This window comes from Barbus barbus (assembly GCF_936440315.1).
Source record: "Barbus barbus genome assembly, chromosome: 24".
Taxonomy (NCBI): domain Eukaryota; kingdom Metazoa; phylum Chordata; class Actinopteri; order Cypriniformes; family Cyprinidae; genus Barbus; species Barbus barbus.
This window is the reverse complement of record NC_136752.1, coordinates 17,270,103-17,293,048: the sequence shown is the minus strand read 5'-3', so window position 1 is coordinate 17,293,048 and position 22,946 is coordinate 17,270,103. Positions and strand designations below refer to the sequence as shown.

Here is a 22,946-nt window from a genome sequence, read left to right as displayed (position 1 = left end):
AGAGGTGGCCTGACAGAAACACGAAGCTCGGCCACTCCCCACTCGTGGGGTCTCTCAGGCACTGCACAGGCCTAGCTGCATGGCAGATCAAGGGAGAAGACCGGTAGCTCAGCCTGCAGGACAGAACTGGACAGGACTGAAGACAGACAGGAAGATTAACCACACTCTACAATCTATCTGGCAGGGAGAACTTAGTAACACAACAAATAATAGTACCAACAAACATGCAGATTATAACAATGAACTGACAACGCAAGAGGGAAAGGGAGAACAATATAAAGGACAGGAGAACACGAGGAACAGGTGAGAACACTCAGACAAACAAGGAGAGAACTAGAAGGATGGGTGACAACACTCAGAAAACGAGGACTAAACAAGGGGGTGTGTCAACGGGAAACAAGGACAGGAGGAGCACATGGCAGACAACAACAAAGATAGAGCCATGTGCTCAGACACAAAAAAAAAAAACACAGACAAGACAGCGAGGGCAGGATCCTGACAGGTAGAGACCAACTTGACAGCTATGACACAATTTTGTTTCTCCATCTCTTTTTCGTTATAGAAAATAAAGTATGATACCAAACAGAGTTTAATAAGTGTATCACCTCTGTTTGATCTCATTTACCATCTGCAAGTCAATGTCTCATCCACACAAGGGCTGCCCCCAACGCTGTCTTCAAGAAAACCCTCATTTATTCACCTCTTGCTACCAGCAGTCTCCTCATCAAAACACCTGTGTACATCCCATCCCTACGAAACCTGTTCCATCCCTCAATAGAAGTGTACTTCATTAAAAAAATAAAAAATAAAAAATAAATCATTAAAATCTAATTATGCATGTCACAAAATACTTTCAAATAAGAAACTCTAATTAGTAATGCAAATTAACCCTGTTCACATAAAACGATGAACTGGCTGGATACAAGCTACATTAACGTCAGGTGTCTAAACTGGTGTAAAAATATGTGTCATGAGTAAAAAGGAAAAACAAACAACCATGTTCCCTAAAAAATGACACACATAGACATAAGATCAAAGAATGCAAAAGTTTGTGAGAAGAATTTCTCAACAGATAAATATAAAAAACATAACTGAGCCTTGTGAGATTATTCTCCTTTCCTACAAAATTTGCCTTAACACTCTTTCTGTGACACATGAAAGCATCTCAGAAATGTAATAACTTATTTAGTCTCATGTATGTCAGTCTTAAAAGAATCTCTCCTAGAATAGATCACCTTTGAGCACCTGGATGCATGATATAGGCCTAGTCATCCTGCATAATATATAGTTTATTTCACTGCCATGACATAACTGACACCCTGGCCATCTTGAAATATTTACTCAAAGTCCATAGCACTGAAATTACATACAATATTACATGTATACTCTGACAATTAATTTGCTTCCGTTTGAGAACATTAATGATTATCTAATCAAAATAACAAAATATGGCAGTGGCAGCACCACGTTGCATCACGGCTACTACAACTCACAAGTTTCACACATCAGATGTGTTGCATTCAATGCAGCGGGCCAAGAAAGTTTGTTTAATCAATAAACAGGCAAAAGTTCACTTAAGGAACGAACAAACTGGCAAAAGTGTTGCATGAACATATCAATTAGCTTATGTGCAACTTCCCTGGATAACGAAAGCATGAAAGTAACCAGCTGGACATGAACCAATCCAAATAGATGGTAACTATCATGACATCAAACATTTGAGTCGGACTTGAGTGTGTTTTTATCACACCATTTTAACCGCTTGAGATGCTATTAACGTTAGCATCGTCTCAGCCCTGTCAGCAAACATACTTCTATTCTTTCTGTACTAATTCAGTATCTTAGCAGCAACAAATACTACTACATAGTAGGCGAAAAACGGTATGTGACAAAACACGTATGTCTGAATTCACAGTACTCATAAAAGAGTATGCAAAAAGTACCAGGATGACCTGCTACTTCCGGCTTAATTTTGATTCAATGGGCACTTTACTATCACATGTACATCACAAAAGATCTGTTGCTACTTCCATTTAATGGCAACTTGAAACTGATGCGGCTCCACAAACCTACAGTCCATTCCAGAATGTTATAGTGTTAAAACAGTTGCTTTACGTCTGTTCTCCAAATCTGCAACTGTCTTACAGTAAATTTCAGGAGCCTTCCTAATGCAGATTCTCATCAAGGGCCCTTTTATTATTTCTACAGAGTACAGTTTTTCTCTTTGACAGTGAAAGCATTTATAAAAAAGTGCTTCTTTCCCAGTCAGTCATCAGTCGCTGATTGGTCATATGGCACCAATGATAACAAAGATAATGGTGTTAACGGAACAGGAATAATTGACTATGAGATGCAGGGAGAAATTGTAATGATGGCACTTAATAGGGCAATTATGCCCCATTAGGATAACATCTCACCCAATAAGCTGCCATTATCATAAGCAAGTGCAAAGATGATGACAGCATTTGATTACATGTGGGTGGGCCTACATTACACGTTCAATTGACCGTCTATAGAAATGCACTTTTTTATGACTCCCAAAACATTTACACAAACCTTGTTGTCTAATTTACATTTAGAAGACTAATTTAGTAGAGATTCGTAAACAAACAGGTTATGCCAGACAGACAAATTACAGCACCCTACTTGAGTAATTTGGTTGCATTTATAGTCTCCCTAGTGGGTAGAATTTATGCCAAAGATTTTTCTTAATTAGTATTGTATTGTCACTTACAAATGCTTTCCTGATAATATTAAGAAAATTACTGCAGTGTTTATAAATTACTTGTGTGGCAAGGAAAATTCCTTAAGAAGGGGAAGGGAATAACATGCCTGCAAACTGTTTTTGAGGAAAGTCATAAAAAAGATTGCTGTACATTGTTGAACTGTGTGTAACAGAATACCAGAGTGGGGATTTACTTCTGTAAAGAATCGAGGGATGAAGCATGAATAATAATATTTAAAAAAAACAGCCACCCTCCCACCACAGTGACTTAGCAAAGACTTGTTTATCCTGGGTTTCTCTTGCATTCCAAGTCATCCGTATCAAAGCAGAGTTCCTGTCACTTTAATGAGACAGTTACGTAACTGAAATTACATACACATACATCAGTGATGCATTCAAAGCAATGCTGCCTCTGTGTAGGTTATTGCATAATGTGCTGGCGGATATATACTCAGGTAAAATAAGAATGCAAGAAAGATTAGGTATCCACAAGCTGTGTTTTTAAAAAACAGAAGCACTTGGTGCCACTTTGATTGTTTCAAACAAACCGAAATCGAGATAGAAAGATTTGTTTCATCCTGGCTCAGCTCTGTGGTCAAATAAAGCGACTTTAGAGGGCTTAATTAACATTACACACAATCCTTCTAGCAGTGATTATGAAGCAAGTATGTCATCCCGTATTGAAAAATGTAGCACTCTCATAAGAATCATTAGTGCCCCACTGATGCATATCAGCCAAGCCAATTAGCCAGATGATTAATACAATCATTCAGCGGAATGAGTCATAATAAATGAATGGAATAAATGAATTTTTCAGATGGTGCTGAAATAATTTCATACTTTGAACATAAATATTATCCTATTCCCATATGGCTGTTTCTAACTGTTTGTATCTGCTGGAAACAAAAGCAGTTTTCTGTGTAGAAATATTCTTAGGGACAAGCAGATTAAGTAAGATAACTGTGCACTTTGAAACCTAACAGGGATGAATGTGGGGAAAAGATTTTATCTGTGGTAGTTTTAAGTGTGCTTTTGGTCAAAAAGACATCTTTTGATGCAGGTTAAAAAGGAAATGTTTACCTGGCTTCCTTCTAAGTGAAACACTTCCAACCCACACGCATAATATTTGACTGTCAGAATGTACTGTCTGTAATGTAGAATTTATTATTCTCATTTGTCACATTCTCTAGAATGATGATATAGCTGTATAGTCACAAAGATAATTGGGAAATTACTTCACTCTTTGATGGATATTTTTTCATCTGCATGTTACTAAACCAACACCCCTTTACAGAAAATCTTCTATGTTTAGTTCTTCTGCTCAGCTCTATAGAAAATCTGCTTTTGCCACCGAGGATAGGTGAAACACTGTAAAAAAAAAAAAAAAAAAAAGGCAGCTGTGGTTGCTGGAATTCTACCCCATAAAAAATATGGTAACAACATTTTAGGTTTTACGGTTATAACTTAAATTTATGATTAAATACCGTAATTTCATTAACTGGTGTAATGCTAAAATACCAACCTATTGTACTGAAATCTGTTTTGTACCTTTGAAATACACTGATAACCATCACATGGTAATGAGAAAGTCACATGATGAACCAAAGCCCATCAGAAGCAGCTTTTAAATAATAACATAAATAGAAGGTGCACCGTGTCATTCACACAAACACTAAACACCATCATGGTGAGACTCATTAAACTGAAACATGCAATAAACATTAATTTAACAACATTAGATGTAACATACAACCCTAATTAACATAACTGATAAGAAAAAAACTAAGAAGAAACATAGTTATTTGAAAGAAAAAACATCAAATTCAAACAAAATTTGAAATGCAAAGCAGGGAATTCTGGGAATGTCAGTTTACGGTTTTTCACTGTAAATTTTACAGGAACTTACCGTTAACCATTTAACAGGTTTTTACTGTAGCATTTTCAGTTTTTTTTTATAGTCAAAAATGAGCTAAAGCAACACCATTATTCTCTTGTTTTGTTTTTACATGAATGTTGCAAACAGGCCCTTATAGTGTTGGGAAAAAAATCAGTTTTTCTTCAGAAATGTTATCGCAGCAGACACATAGATGGCCTGATACATAGTGAGCAAGCATCAAAATCCATATCTGCTCTGGCCCATACCAAAAAATGAGGAGGATGGGTAACCTAAGAGTTTTCCACAACAACGGGAGATACGATTCAATGTTCCATGTCAACAGGGCAGTCAAAGTTCCTATTTTAGGTACCTCACCACAGGTTTAATCTTTTATGAACTTGTTTTTGAGCCAAGAAGGTCAAAGCTGAACATGCCAGGCCTCCAGTCAACAGAGATCAAATGAACAGTTCCACTCCTCCCTGTGTCCACCTTGTAGTTTCCTGTTTTTACAGGCAATGTACAGTGATGACACCACCTTTTAAAGAAAACAGTTATGCCTTAATATTTTTTCCTTTTTAAAGCTCTGCTGTTGTGTCCTCTCACACGTTACCTCTGTTTTCCAGCAGGCCACCAGCTGAGTTTCCTCTCTCACATTATATGTGTGCATTCTGCTGGACCAACATTCAAATTTGTCTGACTTCAAGAACATTGACTGTTTATCACCAAGTGTTAGAAACTACTTTACGCACCTCTCTGCAGCAAAACACATTTCACATATACAAGAAAGCTGTTTAAAAATGTCAATGAGATAAACTTCAAGCATTCACTTATTTTATATGCTGAATGTAAATTTCACACTAGGCCCAAAAAAAAAAAAACGACAGGCTTCAATCTGAATTTATACATTAAAAGATATTCTTGCATGTGCGGTAAAAGATAAGTGGAGAAATGCTTGACCACAGGAAAGTGGGATTGACCTATATGCACCCTCTCGAAGAATGGCCATTGGCAATATTCACAGGAAGTCCTGAGACTCAACATTAGAGACACAATTAGACCAGTGTGTGGTTCTCAACCGAAGGTCGGGGCCCACTAGGGGGCTGAAGGATGACTTTTTTAAGTCAAGTTATTTAAATTACTAAAATAGTACACAGTAGTACAAAAAAAAACAGTATAGCTCAAAATCAAGATGTAAATTGAAATTGTGTATTTTTCCCCCAAAATGCCATTTTTGAAACTACGTGAATCACAAAGTGAATCATAATTCATTAAATTTTTAAACACTCCTAGTTTTTGTTAATAAAGGGGCAGGGGCCTTCAGATATTGTGTTGGACAATGGGGGGTCTTTGAGTCAAAAAGACTGACAACCACAGAACTATAGGAAGCCCTTTGTTGATAACAACAGGAGCTCAACGTTATGTGGGCTATCAAAATATACCTCAAATGTTGTTTTATGAGATCATTATCTTAGAGGTCATTGTAAAGTTTTACAGTTTTAATTTATTATTTGCGATGCATTATGTATTAACAACACAATCCCTAGAGCAGTGGTTCCCAACCTTTTTTCACTCCAGGGCCAAATAATGTCCACAGGAAGTATTTAAAGGCCTCGTGACTTTTTTTTGGGATTTTATTTACACAATTTAAAGTATTTGCAGTCTTGGCATAACTAGGTAATTTGATTATAAAATGTTTGTTATAAAAAAGTAACTCCCATAAAGTTATTGCTAAGATTTTATTAATTTACGTGACTTTTCCGGGTATAGAAACAACATTTTTAAAACTAGGCTTTATATTCCAGTTTTTCAAGTTCCTGGATGAAAGAAATTGCTCATTTGTTTTCTTTCTTTGCTAATGTTGCTTGTTTTGATATTCTGTATCTAATGCATTACAATTAAATCTATACATTTTATTTGACTAACTGTTGATCACCACTGAACACACCTCTTGGGTCCCATTTTCAGACTTTGTGTGTTTTTAAATACTAAAAACAGGGGCATGCACATTATTTACAAGATATCAATCTGGAAATCAATACACTAGATTCTCAGTGCAAGATTTTTCCTCTAAAAGAAAAAGTATGAAGTCTATAAAACTTTTTAATTATTTCAGACAGCTTCTTTTGATGACATTCAGACTTTGTACTCTAAACTTAAACTCAGTCTCAGGTGTGAGGATGCAGCTATCTGCTCAACACAGCTGGTGTGCGTCTCCCAAAACACCAACATCTGACATTCTAATCTTTGAGCCATCACTAATGACAACTAATCTGAAAATGTGACCGCCAGGCAGGCTGTGGCTGAAAAGAGATAAGGAGGTTGAAAGTAAGACAGAGGACAGAGACAACCTGGTTGCATGACGTGACAAGAAGGACAAACGAAGGGACTTAATCAAAGATGAGTTAACGCACCCATAGCAGTAATCACAAGTACAAAGAAGCTGAAATAACACCAGGAAGCTTGTACTGACTTGTCTTGTATTTGCTTCACTGGACCGCTTTTATCCCTCCTCTGCTACAGCACTGGCATCCAGAACTCATGAGGAGAGAGCCGTAACCCTGCAGCTTTATTGCTCCGGTAGCTACTGAAAATGACTGTGGTGAGAGTTGTAAAGCCAGTGTGAACTTAAATATTCCAGCTTTGACAAGGCGTGTGGGGCCTCTTTGGGCAAACTGGTGCATAAAACTGTGGCGGTGCAGTACTGAAATATTCTCTTGAGCATCCTTTAACAGATAAAGTGTCTAAGCTACTACCTGCTTTGTCCTAAGATTTTAGGATATTTGTCAATGAAGAGAAGCCTTTTTTGTGTGTGTGTTTTGAGCTTTCAATGTGACTTATATGATGCACTTATCTCAGTGCCAGATGATGAAAGTTGATTGAGGTGCAGGTTCAGGGTCAGAACTGAATTACGGCTACCAAACCACTGCATTGATCTGTTTCACAGCTCACTTAGCCTGTTATTCAATCTGTTCCAGTGTGCTTCTATCAGCTTACCAATCCCATATACTCGAGCAGATCCAGCTCACCGCACTGTCAGACCCCCATTGCCTTAGGTTAATGACAGGCTCTGAAGGATACAATGACAAACATCTATAACTCTTCCATCAACTGTCTTTCTTAAGCTGGATTTGTCACCGTTTTCTTTACGTCTTCTCGCCACTGATATTTTCTGGTCTTTTCTAAACATTAGACTATTTCTTTTTCTCAAGGGGTGGTTACACTAGACTTAAAGGGGTCATATAATACGACTTCACCTTTTTAAGTTTTGGTAGTGCGTAATGTAGCTGTGTGTGCCGTGCATAAACAACATCTGCAAAGTTACGAAGCTCAAAGTTCAATGCAAAAAGGGAGAAATTGTCTTTTACAGAATTAGCATAGCATCGCCTACAGCGAACTGCTGGTAAGGGACTACAACAAAATAATTCCAGGTTAGTGACATCATAAACCCAGATAAACCCTGCTCCCGGGAACATGTAACGAAGGGGGAGAGGCCATGCTGCGCTGCTTTAGAGAAGAGGAAGAAAACTAGGTGTCCACTTAAAAATGTATTCGTATACTGTATGAATAGCAATTCTGTCTTCTAATGGATTCACAAGTTTCAAAATCAATGTTCTAAAAGCAGCGGTTCTCAAAAAATATATTTTTGATGCATATGCCTGGTGTTAAAATTATGACTAGCACTACTATACAAAAATTGACAGTACAATACACTTGGAACTCTTGATACTGAAATGTTTCTTATAAAACAAAGCAGAGAAACAATTATTTTGTGAATTTTGTGCATTTTCATAATATTAACCCTTCTATTACAGTTCAAAATTAGTCGTGCAGCTCTATTCTGGACTAACTGTAATTTAAAAAAAAAAAAGTCTTTACTTGATGCACTCGGCCATACCACTGGACAGTAATCTAAATAAGTAAGAACCATTGCTTGCACAATTTGAGAGATGCAATACTGTGGTAAAAAATGTGCACATCTCTTAAAAACTGATAGACCTCTTTTTTGCACAAAAAAGAGGTCTATAAAAAAGAGGTCTATAAAAAAAGAGGTATCTGTTTTGACCACTTCACCCTACTATCAAGAATAACTCCAAGAAGTCTAATTTCCTCTACCTGTTCAATAGGCACACTCTTTGCAGATAAATTTAATTGTGGTTTAAATTTAAGTTTAAAATTTGATCCAAATACAACACTTTTGATTTTTGTCAAATTTAAAAACCATTTTATTATTCCGTACCCACTTTACCACTAATTGTAACTCATCATCTAAATCAGCAGATAATTTTTCAATTGATGTTGCTGGTAGATATAATGTTGTATCATCTGCATACATAACTGCCCTTGCACGCTTTAAAACCAAGGGAAGGTCATTGTAAAAATAGAAAATATCAATGGTCCTAGACAACTTCCTTGAGGCACACCACATTGCACACCAACTCTTTCACTTCCAAATAACTTCCATTATAAAATACACATTGCCTCCTATTAGTCAGATAACTTTTAAACCATTTCACAGTTTGAGAAGTAAATTCATAACATTTCAATTTTTCAAGCAATAATTTATGATCCAGTACATCAAAAGCGAAGCTAAAATCCAACAATATTGTTCCTACTAAATTACTATCATCAATCTGTACTAAACAATCATCAGTTATCTGTGTTAATGCTGTTCCTGTTGAATGTCCTACTCGATATGCATGCTGAAAATCAGAGAATAAACAGTTTTCCTTAAAGAAGAATTGAATTTGTTCACAAACTATCGTTTCAAACACTTTACTAAGAACTGGCAATAAACCTATTGGTCGACTATTTGCACCACTAAAACTCAGTGCTGCATTTTTCTGTAAAGGAATGACCTTTGCTTCTTTCCAAGCTAAAGGGAAAATCCCTTTTTTAATACTGATATTAAAAATGTGGCAAACTGGTTCCGCCAAACAACTGGGTGCTAATTTTACAAGGCGACCATCTAAGTTATCCATTCCCGATGGTTTATCTATATTTATCATTGATCATTTTTGTTCCACTTGTTGTACATTTACTTTATTGTATTCGCGCATATATACATTTGTACTTTATTCAATTCAAAGCATAGGGCTGGCTTATCACTTGTTATTTCTTCAATTTGCCTTTCACTTGATGTAATACTATAAATTAACATTTCTTCTCTAAGTTTATTCACTTCAGTTTATTAATCATGATAAAACGTATATTAAAAGCTAACATAAGCAGTAGCATAATAACAGCGTATCTAAAAGTATGAGACAACAACAAACAAAGAACATATGCCTACCATTAAAAGCCGTGCTTGCACAGGTACTGCGTGATCCTCTTCACTAATATACTCTGCATCTCAATCGGGCTCAAATTGATAAGCAATATAGACAACGCATTGTTTACAATACAACCGAAGCACATGCCGCTGAGGTGAGGGGCGTGTCATTTAGACATGCACTAGAGGCAGTTTAGCCAATCACAACACACTGAGCCAGCTAACCAATCGGAGCCCATCGTTTATTTCTGAGGGAGGGGGTTCATAAAACAAAGAATACAAACTTCAAAGCTGGGTGGATGGTCGGGCTGGAATAGAGAGGTATATGGTACATTTAAACATTTAAAGGGGTCATCGGATGCCCGTTTTACACAAGTTGATATGACAAGTTGATAAGTCTTTATGGTGTTAATGAAAGTTCTATAAAATACTTTGATTAAAATTTCTCAATGGTAGTGTAAAAACACCTTCTTTACTCTGTCAAAAAAAGCTCTGTTTTTAGCAAGCCATTCTAGTCCATGTTGCTTTAAATGTTAGTGAGCTCTGCTGACTCTGCCCATCTCTTCCGTGGAGTGACGAGCAGACCATAGATATGTGTAGATTCCCTATTCAACTGCTCCAGATACGTTGATGCAGCAGCTATCTCGCATTCACCATAATAATCAATGTAAATTAAAAGATATACAAGCGTATAATTTGCTGTTGTTGACGCACTCAGTGCGCTCAAAGATTCATAGACCGTTCCAAAAATGGCGGATGGCTTACGTATCGCGGCCAATAGAAACAGTCCATAATGAGGAATCTAGGTATATCTATGGAGCATACTAAACTTCAGCCGCGAAACTGGCTAACTAGCACATTATTAGGAAAGGCAATTTGCAAAGATTCATAAAAACCCTTATAATCACGTCTTCTGTAGATAAAGCTGGATCACGAATGATTTGGGCGAACATAGACACATTTATGTAAATCGGGGATCGGTGCATTCCCTTCAAAATGAAAGTAACGTTAATCCTCTGCTCTGCTTCTTCAGCAGCTCAGATGTCAGGAGTAACTGACAACTGCTACATTCATTATTACATCCAACAACTAAAAACTTCAATCACTTAATCAGAGACATCTTGTCTTCCCCTGCACCGGAGTCGGTAGGACTGTTTACAGCTCACTCAGCTCACTGAGGGTGGGTCTAAGGTAAGACGGTCTTGTCAATCAACTATCGTGGGAGGGGCCATTACAGAACTACATCATTCTGACAGGAATATCAGAATAGCCTGATTTGAGAAAGGGGATTTTAAAAAACCACTGGGTGGATTTTTGTCATTTTAGGATGGATGTGTACACACACTTCCAACACATATTTATGTTCAAACAACTTGTAAAGTGAATTTTGCACCCCATGACCCCTGAAAATTGTGATGTATTTTCATTAACAACACAATCCCTGGAGTGGTGGTTCTCAATCTTCCACAAAAAGTATTTGAAGGCCTCATGACTTTTACAGGTTTTTATATTCCAGTTTTTCAATAAGAAATATATTTATAAAATATACATTATAAAGTTTTGGGGCTCATTTTAATGCTTGTTTTGTCATATTTTTAATATTTTTAAGCAATCTCGTGGCCTACTTAGAAGTTAAGAAGTTCACTAAAGCCCGAGACACACTGCACAATTTTCGGCTGTCCCAGACAAAAGACTGGCATCGTGAAACAATCGTGGTGATTTCTGATTCGCCACGATTGTTTAACGATGCCAATCTTTTGTCTGCAACAGCCAAAAATCGTGCAGTGTGTCTCGGGTTTAAGGCCCACTGGTTGAGAATCACTGTCCTTGTGCCTGACATCATATCCTGTTGCCGATTTTCTTCGTGTAGTCAAAGTAAATTTGCATTTTCAAAGTTTACTGTGACAGGATATTCACTATTTAGATATTTTTTTGTGCTGTCAAGCGATTAATTGCGTTTAATCGTATCCAAAATAAAAGTTTTGTTTACATAATATATGAGTGTGTACTGTGTATATTTATTATGTGTATATATAAATACAAACACATGTATATATTTAAGAAAAATGTATTATGTTTATATATTAAATATATTTATATATAATATAAAATATGAAAATATGAATATATAAATGTATAAACGTGTACATATTTTCAAAATATATAATGTATGTGTGTGTATTTATATATATATAATTTCACAATTTCACTGCCGAATTTCACAGTATCCAAATATCAGTTCAAATCTGAAAGAGGGCTGCACATTCAATCTGGGCCTGCTCATGATCAATTTGCCTCTTCATGCCAGATGTGCTGGGTATGTGATCTTTTTTTCCCCTGTGTGGAATTAGAATGACAACTGTTGGTGGAATACTATGGAGTTTTCCATGCTGGTGTTTCTCCCACACAGGTGCTGATTTGTAGGTTCTCCATATGTAGTGCATACCCTGATTAGCTCCTGGCTCGGTTCCACAGCCCGGGCGCTTCATAACCCACTTCTCACACATGTTCCCACTCACACATTCATCAGTCATCATGTATTAGCCGTGAATGAGCACTCTGGAGTGATTAATGCAAATGCAGCATTGATCTGAGCTCTGCGCTCAGCTGCAGGAGTGCTGCCGCTCTTTACCTGCAGAACAACTCACCCGGTCTCTGAGACTCCAGAGAGAATCAAAGGTCACTCTCATTAGATTGGACTCACCAGAGACAAAACTCCACAGTGGCCGGATAAGCATACAAAAGTGCCATGGTGGCCAGATATGCTAACATTTCATTAATGTGATTAATGGACATGCAAATTTAAAATGTTAGGACTGAAAAGTTAAGACTGTATTATAGTATATGTAAATGTTCTATTATATTTTTAACACAATTAATGCATTTATGCGATTAATTTTTATCTGTAGGATTTCTAAAAAGATAAAATTATCATAGAAGCCAGTAGCATAATATTGTTAGTCTATTTTTTATATATTGTTTAATTTGCATTCCACAGAAATATTAAGCAGCACAACTGTTTTCAACATTGATAAAAAATTTGAGAAGTTTCTTGAGCGGCAAATCAGCATAATAGAATGGTTTCACTTGACTCTGAAGACTATAGTAATTACATTTTACTTAATAAAAATATTATAATTAGAAAAAAGTTATTTTATATTGTAATAATATGTGACAATATTATTATGTAAAACATTAAACTTAAAAATATATATTTTTTCAAAACTAAACATATTTTTCATTTTATAACTTCATTCACTTTTATAGATTTTTTGCAGTTGTTTAGATTACTACATAATCAACAATTTTAATTAAGTAAAACCTCTAAATATGCTATAAAAAGTTAAATATTTTGGTTTGTTCAATAAGTGGATACATGCATATACAGGCAGATGAGGATGGATGAATGACTAAGCATTAGGAAATGCAAGAAAGCCGTGTGATTCTCCTTCCATCCTTCAAACAGATTGCTATGACAACCAGGTCCCATCAGTGTGATGGATTGATCTGTGATGGACAAGTTGTGACCCCTCAGGGCATGACATAATCAGCACAGGATGGAAGTGGGAGAGTGACAGAGAAGAGCACAGTGATGATATGTCATCTGGCCACAGACGCTCAGAAGATTACCTATTTACTACAGTGAATCATACTCTTTACATGTCCAGAGTTTGGAAGGAGAAATAACAGGAAGGAAATGGACCTAAATAATGAACCGCTTCGGTGATGGAGACAAACAAGGCTTTGACTATATAGCAGATTGCATCAAGTGCACAGATGATGTTTGAAGCTGTCGCGCACTTTGAGCAAAAGGATAAACAGGAGGAAAAATCCTCAGGAACCACCTCAGCCTTTTGCCCTCCACAATGTATTGCAGTTGGAAAACTAAAAAGAGTGCTTGCAGTGCCAAAAGGTCACCTGCTAGCAAGCCAAGGACAAGGCGACAGGAAGAATAATCTCATAGAGGGAGGGAGAGACCCTTGCTATAGGTATAGACCTGTAAAAAAGAAAGCCATAATCCCCTTGGGAAAGTACCCCACTTGCTTTTCTCTATAAACTGCGGTCATGCCTGGCAGGCTGACTGCTGAGACAGCAGGGACATGTACAGGTTTAAATTTTCATCACATGGACCAGCACATCATTCCATCCCAGTTTATTTCTTTAAGATTGCTTCACCCCCTCCAGTGAGACCACAGCCGGCCTCTTCTGAGATTTTCCCATGAATTTACGGTCAGGTGATTCTCCATAGAATGGTCCTGGCTGATTGTAGTAATCATCCCTTTTACCTAGAATGCACTGCTTGGTAAGTAGTCCTCTCAATACCTTTAGTAGATATTTTCAGAGCTGGATGTTTCCCGCGTTGAACACAGGGGGGCAGTCAGATTCTTACTGTGTAATCTAAAGCTCACAGATAGGAAAATGTTCAGGGGTGATTTTCCCAGTAAACGTGAAAGAAAAACATGCTAGGATCCTTTAGGTTCTGTACTCTGGCATTTTAGAGGATTTTCAAAGGGCCAGCGCTCAGAAATGTCCCAACATGCCTCGGGACTGGTTAAAGAAAACCACTGAAGTGGATGATGACTGTAAATTGAGAAAACAAAAGCACAACATTACATGTAAAAAAGCACTATCATTTAGAACAGCAGGATTATAAGTATACCTTTGCAGAATACTGGACAAAAAGGTTAAAGTTTGAGAACATGTGTTTTTCCAGCTTTTCAGAGTTACATGTCTGTAGTGATAACAACTCCCACATATACTCAAAAGTGAAGTATTGTGCCAAAATGAAAACCACACAGCTGACTAAATAATGCTATGGTTAGCTTTACCAATAAATATTTAATATCACATGCCTTTGCAGAGATCATAATGTGGCTTTAAGCCATGTAACTTCAAATACTACAAACTGTGATGGCCTGGAGTAATTCAGACTTGATTTGCTTTTGCTAAGTTGTATGCGAATTTAACTGAACATTAAAAAATGTAATAACATTTACAATGGCTTTCAGACCTTTTGAAAATGCTTATTATATTTCAAGCCAAATATCAAGTCTCCAAAACTTAATCTGCCCCAGAACCACAGGAAAAGTATACAAAATATAGCCAAAATTGCTAATATTGTTTTTTAAAATATATTTACATGTTTCAATTAATTTTATTTACTTTTATTTCCTTGTATTTTTGAAAACATATTTTGGCTGTGGCCTTTAAAGTTAATGTTCCTTCTGCAGATCTGCTACATAAGGATTTGTTTTTAATTCACGGGGTGACCCACTGTTATGTGATCATAATGATCTGAAATTGAGATAAATCTCTCCATTCTACAATCCAATTTGTTTTCCATTGATGAGTCAGAATGGATTTTGACTGCCATTACACTTTTTAATTTAAACTCTTTCTGTGAGATACGACTCCATGAGGCAAACTTATGGAGTCTGGTATCGACAGAATCATTGTGTGCTAAAAGTGGCCTGAGATTCTTTCATCTTGCTTTTGTTGAACGCTCAGCCTTTGCAGGGGTATCTACAGCTTAATCTGACTGTCTGGACCCAGACCTGATTGTCTGAGCTGACAAATAATTTAACTCTGTCTGAGATGGCTGAGAAGAAAATGTCCTTGCACATTTTACAGCTTTACCACATCTTATCTGCAGGGTTTGTAATTAGAATCTAGAAAAGCAACTATTTATTCTGTCCATGCGTTAAAGTCTAGCTTTGCTAGTCTTCCTAATACTTTTTATGAAGAAAGCAAGATTGGATTGTAGTTTGTCTATCTATGTTTTTTGAGTGAATCCTTCATAAAACTGAATCAAACCATGTTTGTTATATTTGAATAGTTGAATAGTTTCACAGCTCTATTCACTTGTCTGAAATTCATCTTTAATTATATCAAGCTGCACCTTTCTAATGTGCAAAATGATTGATCAAAGCAATAAAAATTCTCAAAGGGATAATTTACCCAAATCAAAATTCTGTCATCATTTACTCACCCTCAAGTTGTTCCAAACCTTTATTTTTTTTAAACCTGAGTTGTTGTTTTTCCTCTGTTGAGCACAAAAGATTGATGGCAGACTTCCAGAGTATGGAAAAAAAAATATTATGTATTACGTACTATGTAATTCAATGGCTACTGTCAGCTGTTTGGTTACCAACATTCTTCAAAATATCTTCTTTTGTGCTCAACAAATGAAAGAAAGCCATACAGGTTTGGAACAACTTGTGTGTGAGTAAATTATGACAGAATTGTAATATTTGTGTGAACTGTCCCTTTAATAAATACCTAAAAAACGGCCTCACACTGGATGAGCTATAGTATTGGGATGGAATTGTTATGTCCCAGTGTATAGAGGAGGGACTGGAAACCACATTTTTGTTAGCCCACTAGCAGAGCTGAACTTTCCCAAAACAAGTGACTGAAATGTACAACTATCCCCAAAATAAACCTTGAAATCTGTTGTAATCAAAAGGTGTGAGACTGAACAAGACACTAGCTTTATAGCCCAGCACTGCTGCATTATGGTACTGCCTTAAAGTGTTAGCTAAATATGGTCTTTATTAATTATGTTTTTTATTAAATAAATCCTACCCATCATTAAGAAGAAGCAAATATTATTTCCAGACAGAATTTGATTACAAAAATTCTAAAAGGAAAGGTTCATTGTTGGAATCTATGGTTCCATGAAAAACCTTTAACATCCGTGGAATCTTTCTATTCAACAAAAGGTTCTTTACACTGCAAAATGGCCCTTTAGATTATTTATTATGCAAAAATCACTTTTATAAGGTGTTTGAACACAGTTGTGTGGCCATAGTGTGTGAAAACAACCAGCCTATAATGGTAAAAAAGCCACCCACTCATTTTTTTATAGAATCAATCAATCATAAACAGTCTCTCAGAATGAGCTGTTTCAAAAAAAGTCCCGCCCATCTGTGACGCTCTCTGCCCTATTAGCATAAACATAGCCCTGAGTGAGAAACTGCAATCTGCCCTAACTGGAGATATATACAATGTCAGCACCAAAGAGGCTTCACGAGTGTTGTGTTTTGGGATGCACAAATAAACATAGGAGTCTTCATAATCTCCCCCTTCTGAGCCGAGGACACTGTGGTTAAATGTCCTTTTCGAAGGAAATATCCCGGAAAAAATCGGTAATGTCCCTTAAATATTTAGGAATCAATATCAAAGATTTGTGCGCAAACGTCAGCTTCAGACAAAGTAAGTATCACGCGTTTGTTTTCCAAATTGCCTTTCTGAAAGAGCTTCTTGGCACTCTGTAATGCTAATGATGCTAAAACTATCATTGTCTCTGTCTGTTCTTACTGGTGCTGTCTTCATGAATGATCGTGAATAGGAATGTGGTAGTTAAAAGTTGCATATGAAAGCAATGTGAGGTGATGGCTTGAGTTTGTTGAGCTCATAATCACGAGTGGAACTTATAAAGTTTGTTATAGCATGCCATGTACCATGAGACCAGCTATGTTGTTATTTTTATCCCGTCTGTGTAATTCATAAACACAAATTTATTATGCACAGTATAATCAGATGACTGACTTTGAATCCGAGTATAGATCTGTATAGATAACAGGCTTGTATTAATAGTGGAATGTTTATTTGCAAAGGCTAGCACTGCTAATGCGGAGCTGGAGCTCTTGAAGCTCCGCCCTCTTCTCCGGGAGCAACAGCTCATTTGCATTAAAGCAACATACTCCAGTTCAGAGAGTTTTGGCTCATACCCTAAAAGTGACAATTTTAACAAGCTATAAAAATGTATTTGTGTGGTATATTGAGCTAAAACTTCACATATATGCTCTGGGGACACCAGAGACTTATTTTACATCTTGTAAAAAGGGGCATAATAGGTCCCCTTTAAAAAAAAGAAAAAACATGGTTGCTTGCTAGAAGGTTCTTTGGGGAATCCTAAATGGTTCTTCTACTACAGCATCACTTACCTTTATTTTTAAGAACGTATAAGTATCTGAAAATGTGCTGGCCTGCTAAAAATGATTCATTCCTGTGGCCGGGTCAGTTTGAAAGACAAAAGTTCAAAACAGGAAGTTACGGTCAGGTCCAACTCTTTATAATCCCAGTCAACCTGAAGGAATGCACAGCCTCTGGTCATTTGAGGAAATGCATAACCAAGCCAACAGGATCACACTTTCATTGAGTGGTAAAAATTAGGTGGCTTTAACTTCCTTTTCAGATGGTATCACTTTTACACTTCCCTTTACATGCATTGTTGCTAAGAACAATAACTACCAAGTGCTGCTGTATACAAGCATGGAAACAAGACAATATTAACACTCATAAATAATGATGTCACTGCATAATAAATACAAGCAATAACAAAGAAAACAAGTGGGCCAGCTCTAAATAACTGTAAGTCAGTGACAATATTTAATGAGTCAGAGGCTAAACTGTCAATTTAAGATGAAAATATTAGCTTTATACATTTATAAATATATAAGTTTTGTAAGTATAAAGGGACTGGAGAGTTTCATTAAAAGTTATGCTTCTGCCATAAACATTCTATAAACTTACTGTAGATGCAGTTTAGTTTGAACTGATTCTTCAGTGAAAGAAAGAAGGTGGGCCGCAACCTTCTCTTTATGCACTGCCAGGACAGTTAATATAATCAGAACTCTCATCATCAATGATAGGCATGACTGCTTACATTCATCTCAGCAGATCTTCTCTTGAATATAGCCACTCAAAGTGTGTCATCGCTCACGATTAATGGGACCATAAAATCCTGCTGAGTTGGACGGTTCTACTGGTCATTGGAATGTGTTTTACCTGCAATACATCTCACTATAATCTAAAATAATCATTGTGGACAGGTTAGACGCTGGTGGCTGTGTCAAAAAGAAGTAGCACACCTCATATTTTTGAGCATTGCCGAAGGGTATTTTAGATTCATGGTGGGCTAAAGAGGCAGACAAGTCAAAATACTGCCATTTCAACTTCATAGAGTAGGCATTATCCTTAACGACAGCGATGTGTCCAAAACTGTTCATGTCAAATGGTGTTTTGAAGCATTGCGGATTGTAACTTTTAGATGTTTGTGTATTAATATGTGGACTTCTTGAGATCGGTAAGACGTCTTTTATGTTCACCAAGGCTACAGTCATTTGATCAAAAGTAGAGTAAAATGAATAATACTGTGAAATGTTATTACAATTTAGTAACTGTTTCTATCTTAATATATCGGGGAAAAAAGTCATTTATTCACGTGATAGCAAAGCTGTATTTTTAGCAGCCATTACTCCAGCTTTCAGTGTCACCCTTCAGAAGTCATTCTAATATACTGATCTGCTGCTCAATAAACATTTATTATTATCATCACACTTTAATATTTCTTGTGGAAACCGTGATAAATGTTTTTTAGAATTCTTAGATGAAAAGATAGTTCAAACATCTTTAATGAATACTTGCTGAATAAAACTATTTATTTATATCAAAACAAAAAAAACTTACTAACCCCAAACTTATATATATATAAAAACTTGTTAAATTCTTTCATATTTTTCTTCATGCCATGTTGTTCTACTCCTGTTTGATTTTCTTTATTCTGTGAAACATAAAAGGAAATGTAAGGCATAATGACAGTCTCTGTCACGCAACACTTTCAGTCTTAACATTTAAATATTTTCTTCTCCAAACAATAAAATTGAGTAGAGACAGAGACTGCCAATATACCAAACATTATCTTTTGTGTTCCATGAAGAAAAAAGGTGAGACAGGTGTGCAACAACATGAGTGTGAGAAAAAAAAAAAAGATTGAATTTTCATTTTTGAGTGAACTACGCCTTGTAAGGTTTTTGAACTCTTCTTAATTCTTTATTATTATGTAATGGGTATTGTTAGAAATGAACTTTTACTGCTTTTAATTAGAGTTTAGTCTTCAAAGATGAAAATAATTATTTCTAAACCACAGTCACGTGGTGTTCATGGTGTAACAGGCCCTGAGATGAATTGATTTAATGGTTTAGTTGAATGCACAAACCTTCAGAGTTCCTGGCTCGGCCAGCTCACGCGCCTGCCTGTTCAGTTGCTTTGCAATGATTTGACATCGCTGACACAGGCTTTCCCTCCCGTGCTTGTTCTCAGAATAACTTAACTCTGTTACGGACACTGAACCAGCACCCTCCGGGTTTGGCCGGCTGCCGCATTGCACTTCCTCTGCAGAATGAAGCCTTTTCCTAGGATTGAGTGCTGGACTCTGCACTGATTCGCTGCTTGCTGATACTTCAAAGACCTTAAGTGAGAGAAGATCATAAGATAATTCAAACTGAGAGAGAATGAAAAGTGGCTGCTGGAAAAATGTAGACTGTTGACACAAAACTTCACTTCAAGACTCTCATTATATGGTCCTCCAAAAAACAACACTGTATTGCTAAAGAGAGAGAGAGAGAGAGAGAGAGAGAGAGAGAGAGAGAGCGAGAGAGAGCTTGACCCTGTGCAAGATAGTTGGCTGGTCTTAGCACGTTTAAGATGATTTCCAAGCCTTGCTAAACTGGTCTTCAGATAGTCTAGCTATTCTCCCATCCAGCTGAAAGCCTTTGAAAACCAGCTAGACCAACCTGACCAGGCTTAAAAACCAGTTAAGACCACAAAACCAACTTTTCCAGTAGGATAAACACTGTTCATGAATCAATACGTGGTTTCATTTATCAAATACTAAGTATTTAAGTCAATAAAAATCATTTTAAAACTTTAATCATACTATATCTCACCGTGAACCTCCTGAAATCTGGGCAGCGTCCTCCACCTTGAACCCAATAATGAGAATGCATGTTTCTGTTTTAAATGTCCCCGCGTGTCAGACAGTCTGATGTGCTCCGACTCACTGCGAGATTCGCAAATTATCCATTTGATTTCAAAGATGGTAACTCTATGCAAGCGTTTAAAGTTTAGTTTTTCCAGTCTTGCGAGTTGTTGCGCTTCTCAATCTCATGTTGACGATAAATGAATTTAAATCAGCTCTCAAAGTTAGTCAGATATTGAATCGCTGAGGGGCGGAGCAGAATCACTGCTCACACAGCGCGCTGACTCTGATTCACATTGAAGGCGCATCGTTCTCTTTTGAACGGGAGAAATGCAACCTGTTTTCATTGACGGTACGGTGGTGTAGGCAGAATAGACGTATGCAGATGTATCGAGGCGCACTTTTTCATTTACTACCATGGATTCCATATAGTTGAGTGAAATATTTGGAGAAAACTCTAATCCCATTCCTCATTTTTCTGCCAGAAACGTATAAAATTCACACCTGCAGGCAGTTCATTGTGTCCAATTGCTTCTTTAGATTGTGGTGGAAACCGGAGCATCCAGGGGAAGGAGGAAAGCCAAACCAAGACAGGACAACATGCAAAAAGGCTCAGCATTTTTATTTTATATTCCTTTACACTTATTATTTTATTCACATTACTGGCACTTTATAGGCCTATAGTTTATATTTCATTAGTTTTCTCTTTTTTGGCACTAATCATTTGTGTATAGTATTATAGGAACACAATGTAAAAAAAGACATGCTAATAAAGTACTGTGCGAGACAGAGAAAAGGAGAATTTTCAGTGGTGCAGTCAGCCATTTACTATTCCTATAGCGCCACCACATGGTCACCATCCGCAACTGCATTGCATAAAAATACTTCAAAAATGTGTGAATTTAATTTAGAAACGTTTGGATGCATTTTAGACTACATTGTGATAGTATTTGCTTTCGTTGTGGTCAGCGCACTTAAGTGTTAGACGCGCCGCGTAGATTTCTGTGAGATCTAAAACATGACATGAAACACTTTGTGCAAATACTTTGTGGGATTTGCTGTGGTTGCAGTAGACACACATTTATGGGTCTTTTCGAAGGAGCTGTTCGTGGTGCTGAAATGTCCTTGATCTTTTTGCACTTTTTCTATTTGACAGATAAACTAAGCGTCTAGGCTTAGCCTAAATGTGCTATATTTAACAGATATATGAAGTTAACAAAGCATGCAAACGGACAAGGAGCTATATTACCTTTTGTTTTCTCTTCAGATAATGACTGGTCAGTCCAAATATTATATCGGCACCCAAAATGAAAGTGTCAAGTTCCACAGGTGCTTCCCTCTGCTGTATATTCCTTGAATCTTGTGGTGCATCATGTAAAGCCATGGGAAACCTCTTGTTTGAGTTGTGTTGTCATCTGGGTGTTAGCTTTCAGACAATTTCTAATTACCAAGTCATGCCGCTTAATGAAACCACGTGAAAGGGCATCAGAATAAGAACGAATACGCTACTTGTGACTTTTTAAAAGACAATGTTGTCCTGCAGGAGCTCCGGTGTCTCTATCCTTTGCGCGCACACCTGGTAGTCTAAACGAAAACCATGTGGATCGATTCAAAGCGTCGCTGGTGTCTCCGCCTCTCTCTCTCTCTCTCTCTCTCTCTCTCTCTCTTCTTCCTCAAAGACTTGTATGAGTTACAGTCATGTCTCTCTTGACAGTAGCTTCACCTGTCAACCATTATTTTATTATATTAATTAACACCGCAGTGCAATGAGCAGTCTGTTTCAGTGCATTGAAATGATTTCTCATTATCATGTCTTACTTAAGTGTAAAATTATTTTTTCATTGGTAGTTTAACACGCGGTGTAATTATTTACTATTTGCGTAAATAATGTCTGACCTTTTCAGGCCTTTATCTCATTAATGCCTTCCTGTATCTACCTAAAAATTCACATGAGTCTAATGGGGGGTAAAATTTACATTGTTTGGGACTATTGGGGTCCGATTTTTTTTAATCCATGTTGAAATGATTTGTATCATGTCCAGTGGTCCCTGGAGTCTCACTATTAAATTTGTTTTAAATCCAAGGATTAGGATTAAGTAGCGTTAGTAAAAAGAACCTACAGTGCGCAGCCAAAGACAAACAGCTTTGTAACAAAAATAAGAAAGAATAGTTATAGGTTTCATTTTGAATTAGGTTTATTATTTTCAAACAAAATACGAAAATCAAATACATCAAATGTGAAGTCACACAATAAGACATTTAACACACAGCAATGACAGAGAGCGGAAATAAGACAACAACGCAGTCATCG

General features: G+C 36.8%; 1 protein-coding gene across 1 annotated transcript in view; it reads right to left on the bottom strand.

Moving 5' to 3' along the window:
* The window catches only part of kif26aa (kinesin family member 26Aa), a gene marked incomplete at its 5' end in the record, with an annotated part of 86,605 nt that extends 65,942 nt beyond the window's left edge, over positions 1–20,663 (bottom strand). The window contains 2 exons of the mRNA XM_079375202.1: positions 19,874–20,125; positions 20,604–20,663. Coding sequence (XP_079231328.1) covers positions 19,874–20,125; positions 20,604–20,663 — 312 coding nt within the window. The remainder of the gene's footprint in view (positions 1–19,873; positions 20,126–20,603) is intronic.
* Between the last annotated feature and the right edge of the window lie 2,283 nt (positions 20,664–22,946).